Raw genomic sequence first — 12,210 nt, forward strand, 5'->3', positions numbered from 1 at the left:
TTCAAGAGTGATAAAACAATATAAAAAAGCAGGTATTACCTGCAGAACTAGTTGTTGCCAGGCAGTGGTTAGCGGTTGCCCATTGCCTATGTTGCACATGCTCATTCTTTCAGAGGGCACATTGGCGCGCTCAAGTTGCAGGGAGACATTACGACGTTCTTCTTCTAAAGCACGGGTCAGCCTCTCAAAGCGGGCTTCTTGCTCCTTCACAGAGGCCAGGATGCTGGCAGCAGACCTTATATCATAGTCATCCATAGCTGTTTGTAAAGAAGTCTCTCTGGTAAATAATAAGAAGGTTTAAGGAAAAGGTGGAAAATTAGAAGACCATCGTCAGACATCTGCTCTTCAAAGAACAGGAATATGTATAGCTATCACACACAGGGGTGATTGAACAAACATGCAATGGGATGATTCAATCTACAGCAGCAGAATTTTGGTGTGTAAAGGGAGTTTTAGACTCTTTTGTTCATTTTTAGCTATTTTACGCCTCAGTAAATGCATTTTAGATCTAACCTCTTTTAACATAAATGTGTTTGCTTCAACAAAAAAAAGAGGCAGCGATCTTTATAAAATACTTAAACACACAATTGCCGCTGGCTTGCATTAACAAAGCGCTGCCACTTTAAGGAGTAAAACAATCTCTTGGGGAAATACGAAGCCCTTAAGGAGAAAATAAGCTTCTATTTGACATGAAATTTTCATGCATATTCCAAAATCATTTTCATTGTGCAAATAACAATGTAAAGTTAAAGAACATAAAGATAATAGTTTTTTTGGAAGCTGAGTCTTCTCTTTGAAGATGTCATCAATTTGACAACACTAAGGTAAGCTTTCAATCTTTACAATGAAGCAGAAATGATGGAGAACATGTGATCCTCATACTGGTAGGCATTTGGAGTATGTGCTTGTATGCTATGGGTTTTATGGGTAGTCCCAAAAATCACATTAGGAACAGCATAGCAAAGAACATCTATATTTTTAATGGGCGATGGTGAATGCTTTCCTTTGAATTTCCAACATACAAGATAGTATCGGGGATTTGCATGCCTGGTATTTGGAGAGTATGACGAAGCCTGTATGCACATGCACCAGCCACAATACTGAATGGCGCCTATATTAACAAACAAGAGACAGTGAAGACCTTTTGCCTGGGAACAAGTCGTGCTGGATTTGTTGGATTTTCCACCCATACTGTAACTAATCAGTGGAAATATCAGACTCGACTTTGCAATAAAAAGACTATTATGATCTTGAAAAAACAGTGTTAACAAATAGTGCAGCTGGAGTATGCAGAAAGGAGTGTTCTTTTGACCTTTACAGTAGGGATTAGGTAATCTACAACATTTTCAAATGTGTTACACAGATTACAGGATAATCCTATGTTTATTGAATCAACAAATTAACTAATTTTGTTTTTAGAAAAACGTCAAGAAGCCACAATGCACAAACTAAACACTGGCTATATTTTTTTATATTTATATATATTTATATATATATATATATATATATATATTTTATTTTTTTTTAGACAGAAAACTTTTCTTTTAACAACTAGTTAGTTCAAAGCTTTTTCCAATTTTTTTTTCAGCATTTCTCGTAGGAAAGCATCACTATAACATTTTAATTAGTTAATGTAATTAGTGCAGCTTCCATGAAATTAAATTTATGATCAGCTGTAAGTAGATGGAATATGTCTGCTGTACTCGAGAACCATAGCTGCCGCATAAGTGAAGGGCACGTATTAGAAAGTATTTCCTTTCAATACAAATTCTTGAGTTGTCATTCAGCCAATCCAGTCATTCGATCATCTCTGAATTGCATATGTTGTGAGAAGGATGGATAACAACCAATCAGGACATTATTATAGCACCCATAGGGGTTGTAACTCCGCTTTTCCAAACTTCAGAATGGCAAAACTGCCTAGTTATGCAATAATATATATAACATCCATCCCTCTGCATCACTAGGCAGACTTGCTCTAGGAACGCTGGCTCACAAGCCTAGTCTTCCCAGAAATGGATATAACTGTTATAATAAACAAAGCTTTTACCAAGAACATGTGTTTTCTTATCCTTTTTTATTTTAGTGGTTTATTTAAAACACCTTGATGGATGGACGTCACTGTTAAGACAGCCATAACCGGCTCTTTTGTTTGTGATCAGAATGATCCTATGTGCTCTTCTGAAGATCAGGAAAGGGAAACTCACTGCTACTGCTGTGTCATTTGTCACTAGGGCTCTAAGGCCTCATGCACATGACCGCATTGGTATTGTGATCCACAAAACCACAAGTCTGTTGCAGTCCACCGAATCGCGAAAAATCCTTTTTGTGCATCCGTGTGTCATCAGGACTCACAGAACCACAACAATTCACCAGCATTGGTGAATCTGCAAATGCGGACCGTAAAGAGTTTTTGCGGTATGGATTTGCGGCCCCCCGCGTTAACCACAATTGTGTGCATGGGGCCATAGAAAAGAATGCGGATCAATTTCGTCCACAAAAGCACGGTCGTGGGCATGAGGCCTAAGGGTGAGCTGACAGTATCCAAGTATAACTATTGTTTGTCTATCGTCACCTATAGGCTCCATTCCTCCCTGTGAATTGCTGGCAGTTGTAAATTAATTTTTAAGCCATATTTAATAAAATAAGCACTTCACTATTCAGACAGAGAAAATACTTTTGAAACAAAAAGGAAATGCGATGCAAAAGCGGGAGCATAGAAAGAATGCAAAAGGGAGAAAAAGGCAATACACACCTAGCCGAATATTAGGCTTTTTTAGAGACGCTCAGACATCACCCACTAGGACTAGTAAGGTCTATAGAAAGAACAGCAGCAGCCTGAAGCAGAATCAGCTACAATAGAAAAAGGAAGGACAGGAAAGGTTAGTCAGAAAAATTACAGCCTGCTTTTCTGATGTCTTAATAATCATTGCTAAACCCTGAAATGCTAACTGGCCCTGCCGCACATCTTACAAATCAGTTGCTTAAAAAAAATATTTAAAAAAATTACGATTTAATATAACAGTCAGTTGTATATGCTCTCCTCAGTTTTATTACCTGAACATGTATATTGTAACCAATTTAATATAATATATTTACATTGCTATCCTCAGTAAAGTCTAAGAAACAAGCAATATGCAAGATATTATCCACTTCAGAGCAGCAATCACTGCACAATATAGGAAATAACCTGTGTTCTATAAGTTTATGAATATGACAAAATATCATAATTAGAATATGCCCCACAAAGGATCTTTACAGTGTAAATTGTAGATGTGTCATGGATATATTGATTTTATTCACACTAAGATTTTGAATCTGTGTTCTTCACATAACAGTGTCTGAGAATATAAGATATATGTTCCTAACAAAGACCCGACTTATTTACATACTGTATATGTCCTATCTCTCAACAAAGATCTTGATTGTCAAAACGATGCCATTAATAAACAGCCAAAGCCATGGGCAAAATAAATCAGGGAAACGTGTTGGCATAGGAGAGATGAAACAAACCCAGCTGGCATCCAGTGCCAGGAAAAGAACGCAGTGCCCACAGTATTCTGAGATTAATGTCTTCCCCCTACAGATGGAATGCAACACTAAGACTCTTGTGATGTTTGAAATGCTTATTTTGTGATACAAAACCATTTTTACAAATAAATATAAAGATCAGACGTTAGTATTCCATGAACCCAATTGGAACTTGATCTTATATTCTCTCTATATCCCAAATAGCAGCACTGAACTCAATATAAATTGTTCATGCAAATGTGTCCTCAAGTCATTGAATTATTCAAAAGAGCTGCCATAAGCATATGAAATGAACTGGACAGTATCAAATAAACAAATGCACAAGTACTTCCCACTATGACAACTGGCCTGATTTTACGTCTTAATGTGGGGGAGGGGCAAAACGTGAGGTGAGAGGCTTCAAAACCCACCTAACTCCTGAACAGGTTCCAGATGTCAGCACTGCACTACCGGCGGGCCCCATTAAAGCTTACTGGGAAGTTTGAAAAAGCTATTTAAAAGCTCAAAGCTCCGTTGAGTCTGGGAGTGGAAGAGCCGGCTGAAGGATACTGGAACCAGTGACAGAAGACAGCTGTGTACAGGGCCGGTTTTAGACAAAGTGTGGCCCATGGCAATGTTAAAAGTGGGGCCCCAAAATGCTGAATTAGGGCCTGTTTTTCTGTTTTTTTTTGCAGAAACAATAGCGCAGTCAACTGCACTACTGATTCCATCCAAAAAAACAGAAACCTTACGGAACGGAGACAAACAGAAACCATTTACAACGGAAAAATTACCATTGAAATCAATGGTAATGCAAACGGAAGCTATGGTTTCGGTTTGGTTTGCGTTCATGGGTTCCCCTGACAGAAAGGTCTGACAGAAGCCATCAATGGAGCCCCGACGCAGATGTGAACACACCCTTACTCTATCAATAATGCAGTCATCTCAGAAGGCGGTGTGCAGAGGACTGCATCACTGGTTTCTAGCGCATCCAGGAGTGCTGCAAGCCACAAGGCATATGTCCCCCCTCTCACACAAAAAAATTATCTATATACACATACAGTTATTAAATCATACCACTATACCAGATGAAATAATATCCCCATACTGTTACTGAATAATACGTCCACACCATAACCACATAGTGACTGACTAATACCCCCATACTGTTACTGAATAATACCACCACACCATAACCACATACTGTTACTCAATAAAAACCACCATACAAAGACCAATATTACCATCATGTAGTGACCATATAGTGGAAGATGCAGGTTATACACAGGAGCACTGCAGACGATGCAAGTGATTACAGCACATTTATATCTAGTGACTCACAGGTGATGTTTTCTCTGATTAGAGTAGTTCACTTTCTCTTTTGTTCTCCATCCGGCCCAGACCACTATGACAACTTATTGCAGTCATGACTCGTTGCTGCAGAATTTGATACATAGACATGTTGGTTTCTCGCTTTTCCAGCATCCTCCACACCTGTACCCATCCTCTAAACAAACTCGTAATCTACAGTGGCCCAGATGATAATAATGATCCCTCAGTGCTCGACACAATAAAAGTGCCCCCTTAATAACCGTACCCCCTTTGTGCCCCAGCAGTAATGCCCCCTGTAGATAGCGCCACACACAGCCCCCTGTAGATAGCGCCACAGTCCTCTCCCCTTATATATAGTGCCACACAACCCCCCTTATTAGATAGTGCCACACAGCGCCTCTTGCATATAGTGCCACACACACACTCCCTTCTATATAGTGCCAGACAGTGCTCCCCCTTGTATATAGTGTCACACAGCCCCCCCTTGTATAGAGTGCTACACAGCGCCCTTCCTTGTATATAGTGCCACACAGCCCCCCCTCTTGTATATAGTGCAACACAGCCCGCCCTTGTATATAGTGCCACAATGCCCCCTGTATATAGTGCCACACAGCCCCCCTCGTATATAATGACACACAGCCCCCCTCCCTTGTATATAGTGCCACACAGCCCCCTCTTGTATATAGTGCCACAATGCCCTCTCCTTGTATATAGTGCCACAACCCCTCCTTGTATATAGTGCTACACAGCAATCCCCCTGTATAGTGCCACACAGCCCCCCTCCCTTGTATATAGTGCCACACAGAACCTCCTTGTATATAGTGCTATACAGCCTTCCTCCCTTGTATATAGTACCACGCAGCCCCCCTTGTATATAGTGCCACACAGCCCCCCCTTGTAGAGTGCCACACAGCCCCCCTATCTTGTTTATAGTGCCACACAGCCCCCTCTCTTGTATATAGTGCTACACAGCCCCCTTGTATATAGTGCCACACAGCACCTCCTTCCTTGTAGATAGTGCCACACAGCGCCCCCCCCTTGTATGTGGTGCTACACACCCCCCATCTCTTGTATATAGTGCCTCACAGCCCCCTTTGTATAGTGCCACACAGCCTCCCCCCTTGTATATAGTGCCACAATGCCTCCCTGTATATAGTGCCACACAGCCCCCTCATATATAATGGCACACAGCCCCCTCCCTTGTATATATTGACACACAGCCCCCTCTTGTATATAGTGCCACAATGCGCTCTCCTTGTATATAGTGCCAAACCCCCTCCTTTTATATAGTGCCACACAGCCCACTCCCTTGTATATAGTGCCCCACAGAACCCCCTTGTATATAGTGCTACACAGCCTTCCTCCCTTGTATATAGTGCCACGCAGCCCCCTGCTTGTATATAGTGCCACACAGCCCCCCCTTGTATATAGTGCCACACAGTCCCCCTCTCTTGTTTATAGTGCCACACTACCCCCCTGTGTATAGTGCCACACAGCCCCCTCTCTTGTATAGTGCCACAAAGCCCTCCCTCTTGTATATAGTGCCACACAGCCCCCTTGTATATAGTGCCACACAGCGCCCCTCTTGTATGTAGAGCTACACAGCCCCCCTCCCTTGTATATAGGGCAACACAGCACCCCTTCCTTGTATATAAAGTGCCACACAGCCCCCTCGCTTATATATAATGCCCCTAAGCCCACCCTTGTATATGGTGCCACACAGCCCCCTTGTATATAGTGCCACACAGCCCCCACTCTTGTATATAGTGCCACGAAGCCCCCCTTGTGTATAGTGCCACACAGCCCCCCTTGTATACAGTGCCACGCAGCACCTCCTACATTTTAGATAGTGCCACACAGCGCCCCCTTGTATATAGTGCTACACACCGCCCCCTTGCATATAGTGCTACACAGTGCCCCCTTGTATATAGTGCCACAGAGCCCCTCCTTGTATATAGTGCCACACAGCCCCCCTTGTATATAGTGCCACACAGACTCCCTCTCTTGTTTATAGTGCCACACTACCCCCCTGTGTATAGTGCCACACAGCCCCCTCTCTTGTATATAGTGCCACAAAGCCCTCCCTCTTGTATATAGTGTCACACAGCCCCCTTGTATATAGTGCCACACAGCGCCCCCCTTGTATGTAGAGCTACACAGCCCCCCTTGTATATAGTGCCACACAGCCCCCCATCCTTGTATATAGTGCCACACAGCCCCCCTCTTGTATATAGTGCCACACAGCCCCCCTCCCTTGTATATAGGGCAACACAGCACCCCTTCCTTGTATATAAAGTGCCACACAGCCCCCTCGCTTGTATATAGTGCCACTAAGCCCACCCTTGTATATGGTGCCACACAGCCCCCTTGTATATAGTGCCACATAGCCCCCACTCTTGTATATAGTGCCACAAAGCCCCCCTTGTGTATAGTGCCACACAGCCCCCCTTGTATATAGTGCCACACAGCGCCCCCTTGTATATAGTGCTACACAGTGCCCCCCTTGTATATAGTGCCACAGTGCCCCCCTTGTATATAGTGCCACAGAGCCCCTCCTTGTATATAGTGCCACACAGCACCCCCGTGTATATAGTGCCACATAGTCCCCCTCTCTTGTTTATAGTGCCACAAAGCCCTCCCTCTTGTATATAGTGCTACACAGCCCCCTTGTATATAGTGCCACACAGCGCCCCCCTTGTATGTAGAGCTACACAGCCCCCCCTTGTATATAGTGCCACACAGCCCCCCTCCCTTGTATATAGGGCCATACAGCACCCCTTCCTTGTATATAAACTGCCACACAGCCCCCTCGCTTGTATATAGTGCCACCACCCTTGTATATGGTGCCACACAGCCCCCTTGTATATAGTGCCACACAGCCCCCACTCGTGTATATAGTGCCACAAAGCCCCCCTTGTGTATAGTGCCACACAGCCCCCCTTGTATATAGTGCCACACAGCACCTCCTACATTGTAGATAGTGCTACACAGCGCCCCCCTTGCATATAGTGCTACACAGTGCCCCCCTTGTATATAGTGCCACAGAGCCCCCCTTGTATATAGTGCCACAGAGCCCCCCCCCCCTTGTATATTGTGCCACACAGCACCCCTCCCTTGTATAGTGTCACACAGCACCCCCTTGTATATAGTACCACACCCCCTCCCTTGTATATAGTGCTACACAACAATCCCCCCGTATATTGCCACACAGCCCCCCTCCCTTGTATATAGTGCCACACAGAACACCCCTGGAAATAGTGCCACACGGCCCCCCTCCCTTGTATATAGTTCCACAATGCCCTCCCCTTGTATATAGTGCTCCACAGCGCCCCCTTTATATAGTGCTACACAGCACCCCCTTGTATATAGTGACACACAGCCCCCCTTGTATATAGTGCCACATAGCCCCCCCTCTTGTATATAGTGCCACACACACAGCCCCCCTGTTTATAGTGCCACACAGCCCCCTCTCTTGTATATAGTGCCACACAGCGCCCCCCTTGTATGTAGAGCTACACAGCCCCCCCTTGTATATAGTGCCACACAGCCCCACTCCCTTGTATATAGGGCAACACAGCACCCCTTCTTTGTATATAAAGTGCCACACAGCCCCCTCGCTTGTATATAGTGCCACTAAGCCCACCCTTGTATATGGTGCCACACAGCCCACTTGTATATAGTGCCACACAGCCCCCACTCTTGTATATAGTGCCACAAAGCCCCCCTTGTGTATTGTGCCACACAGCCCCCCTTGTATATAGTGCCACACAGCACCTCCTACATTGTAGATAGTGCCACACAGCGCCCCCTTGTATATAGTGCTACACAGCGCCCCTCTTGCATATAGTGCTACACAGTTCCCCCCATTGTATATAGTGCCACAGAGCCCCCCTTGTATATAGTGCCACAGAGCCCCCCCCTTGTATATTGTGCCACACAGCACCCCTCCCTTGTATAGTGTCACACAGCCCCCCTTGTATATAGTACCACACCCCCTCCCTTGTATATAGTGCTACACAACAATCCCCCCGTATATTGCCACACAGCCCCCCTCCCTTGTATGTAGTGCCACACAGCACCTCTTCCCTTGTAGATAGTGCCACACAGCGCCCCCCTTGTATATAGTGCTACATAGAACCCCTTGTATATAGTGCCACACCCCCTCCCTTGTATATAGTGCTACACAACAATCCCCCCGTATATTGCCACACAGCCCCCTCCCTTGTATATAGTGCCACAAAGAACCCCCCTTGTATATAGTGCCACACAGCCCCCCCTTCCCTTGTATATAGTGCCACAAAGCCCCCCTCCCTTGTAGATAGTGCCACACAGCACCCCCCTTGTATATAGTGCTACACAGTGCCCCCCCTGTGTATAGTGCTACACAGCGCCCTCCTTGTATATAGTGCTACACAGCACCCCCCCCTTGTATATAGTGCTACACAGCGCCCCCCTGTATATTGCCAGACAGCCACCAAAAATAAATAAAAATAAATAAATTGTATTTACCTAGCCCCGTTCCCGCGACGGACAGAGTGATGCACAGCCTCCGGGCGGGACGCATGCGCAGGCCAGCGTGATGCAGTGACGTCATCCCTGCCTCCATATGTATCTGTTATGGGGTCTGAATACATTTAGGTAGTCTGGTGTCTAAATTTATTTAGGGGTCCGATCTGGGGGTCTGAATAAATTTAGGGGGTTCGTTCTGAGATCTAAGTTTATTAAGTAGTCTAATCTGGGGTCTGAATAAATGTAGGAGTCTAGCCTCGGGTCTAAATTCATTTAGGGCTCAAAACTGGGGGAACTGATTTAGGGGTGTTTTCTGAGTATAAAAAGATATTGGGCTCTAGTCTGAGGTCTATATTTAGGGGGTCTGCAGTAAATTAGGGGTCTGGGGTCTTAATTTATTCAGGGGTCTGCAGTAATTTAGGAATCTGGTTTGGGGTCTGAATTAATTTAGGGGTCTGAACGTATTTTGGGTTCCGGGAAATGAATTAAGTAGGATCTGGTCTGAGGTCTGAATGAATTTGGAGGTCTGGTCTTTGGGTCTGAAGTAATTAAGTGGTCTGTTCTGGGGTCTGAAGTCATTTAATGGTCTGGGTATGTATTTTGGCAGTCTGAAGTAATTTAGTGGTCTAGTCTGGGGTCTGTATTTAGGGGGTCAAATGTAATTCGAAGTCTAGTTTAAGGTCTAAAGTAAGTAGTAGTCTGGTCTGAGGTTTGAAGTCATTTAGAGGTCTGATCTGGGGTCTTACATAATTTAATGGTCTGGTCTGGGTATGTATTTAGCGGGTCTGAAGTAGTTTAGGGATCTGGTCTGGGGTCTAAATTAATTTAGGGGTCTGGTCTGGGGTCTGAAGTAATTTAGTGTAAAAGGATTGTAAAGCAAGGACACAAGTATAACAGACTGCACATCTAAATATGAATGAAATCACTTTATCACAATACAAAACACAATAAATGCAAAATGCAAATACATTGTTTTCTATCTGATCGGTGGCGCATGCTATATAATCAGTCTTTTTCCCATGAGTGATCGTCCTGTGGCCTAACCAGGGACCAGCACAAATTTTATGCAATTTTAAGTGTTTTTAGATTTTTTCTGTTTGCTTTATATTTTGCATTTTTTGTATTTTGTATTGTGATAATAAAGTGATTTCATTCATATTTAGATATACGTATGCCCTTGCTTTACAAATTTCTTACTTGTTTATTGCACACGTTGACTGGCACTCTTCCATTATCAGTTTGTGGTGCCCGCTACTCTCCTTATTGAAGTCATTTAGTGGGGTCAGACATAATTTTGGGGTCTAGACTGGGGTTTAAATTTATTTAGGGGTATGGTCTGAAGATAGATATAAAATAGATGTGAGATGGATATGAGATAGATACAACCTCTGTGCAGCGGCGCCAAGAGCTAAAGAGAAGCCGGGAGGATGCAGAGTTAAGTATATTGAGGGTTCAGTTTAGCAGTTTGGGGTCCAAAGAATTCTGATGGCGGTCCTGGACCCCTTCATCAGCCATAGTACCATTGGACAAAAACACCTTTAACAAGTTGACAATTTCAGATTAACTCCTACATTTTACTTCTGCCTTTTATGTGGACAACTGTGAAACTATGAAACCTCATGAAATTCTCAACTACTTAATAATAAGCAAGGTTTTGTTTTTTTCAGAGTTGACATAGAGGTTATGGAAATGCAGACAGAAGATCAGCCTGAAGCAGGTCACAAACACCTCCTTGGGAAATGGCTGACTTTCTCTGAATGGCACAAAGGAAATGTCATTACAGAAATCTATTTGCTTAGAACTTCAAAACTGCATTTTTGTCATGAATTCTTCATGTTATTCCACGTCTGTAGAAATAACTTTTAAATAATATCCTGCTGTATGGAGAGTAGACTGACTACCAAATGCAACCTATACAATAATAGGGAACCACATTACTACAATACTACATACAAAAATAATTAAACATTTTTATATACATGCATAGGCTTTTCCCCATATAGGCTTTCCTCCATTTTTACCTAATTTTATTATAATTATGCTGTTTCGCAAGTCATGAATGAAAAATATTTATTGTGCATTTTGGACTTAGTTTCCTACAGGATTAAAAATGACATACAGGCTTGAACTATGACACTAGTTGTCAGGTTGTCCATATCTACCAAAAGAGCATATTATAAAGAGCCTTTAATGCACATTAACCCTTTCCTGCCATTTTTCGGATTTTCAATTTCGTTTTTTCCTCCTCACTTTCCAAAAGCCATAATTTTTGGATTTTTCCATCAACATTACCGTACTGAGCCAGTATGCAGCTTGTTTTTTTGCGGGACCAGTTGTAGATTTTCACAGCACCATTTATTGTATCGGTTAATGTAGTGGGAAACTGGGGAAAAAATATTTGTGGGTGGAATAGGAAAAAAATAGCGATTCCTCAATATTTTGGTGGATTTTGTTTTTGCAGCGTTCACCGTGCGGTAAAAATGACATGTTAACTTTATTCTGTGGGTCAATACATTTACGGCGATACCAAATTTATATAGTTTTTTTATGTTTTACTACTTTACAAGGAAAAAACTGATTGTTAAAAATAAAATTTAAGTTTTGTCAACATATTCTGAGACCCAGAACGTTTTTATTTTTCCGTCAAATGAGCACTTGTTTCTTGCTTGCGAGCTGTAGTTTCTATTAGTACCATTTGGGGTACATTAGACTTTTTGGACACTTTTTATTTTATTTTGTGTGGGAGATGAAATTACCAAAAAACTGTGATTCTGTCGTCTTAATTATTCACGGCGTTCACTGTGCGGACTAAATAATTATATATTGTAATAGATGGGGATTTTATGGATACGGCAATAC

General features: G+C 43.0%; 1 protein-coding gene across 11 annotated transcripts in view; it reads right to left on the reverse strand.

The window, feature by feature from the left end:
• ARVCF (ARVCF delta catenin family member) overlaps positions 1 to 12,210 on the reverse strand; it is a 738,556-nt gene that overhangs the window by 233,114 nt on the left and 493,232 nt on the right. For 9 of the 11 annotated variants that reach the window (XM_075832471.1, XM_075832495.1, XM_075832498.1 and 6 more), the window contains 2 exons: positions 2,756 to 2,853; positions 40 to 277 (listed from right to left, as the gene is read on the reverse strand). The exons of 1 other annotated variant lie outside the window; for it this stretch is intronic. In XM_075832471.1, coding sequence (XP_075688586.1) covers positions 40 to 255 — 216 coding nt within the window. In that variant the 5' untranslated portion in view covers positions 256 to 277; positions 2,756 to 2,853. The remainder of the gene's footprint in view (positions 1 to 39; positions 278 to 2,755; positions 2,854 to 12,210) is intronic. One more of the 11 variants, XM_075832494.1, reaches the window with a different exon arrangement.

The sequence above is a fragment of the Rhinoderma darwinii genome, chromosome 1 (genome assembly GCF_050947455.1).
Source record: "Rhinoderma darwinii isolate aRhiDar2 chromosome 1, aRhiDar2.hap1, whole genome shotgun sequence".
Classification (NCBI taxonomy): Eukaryota; Metazoa; Chordata; class Amphibia; order Anura; family Rhinodermatidae; genus Rhinoderma; species Rhinoderma darwinii.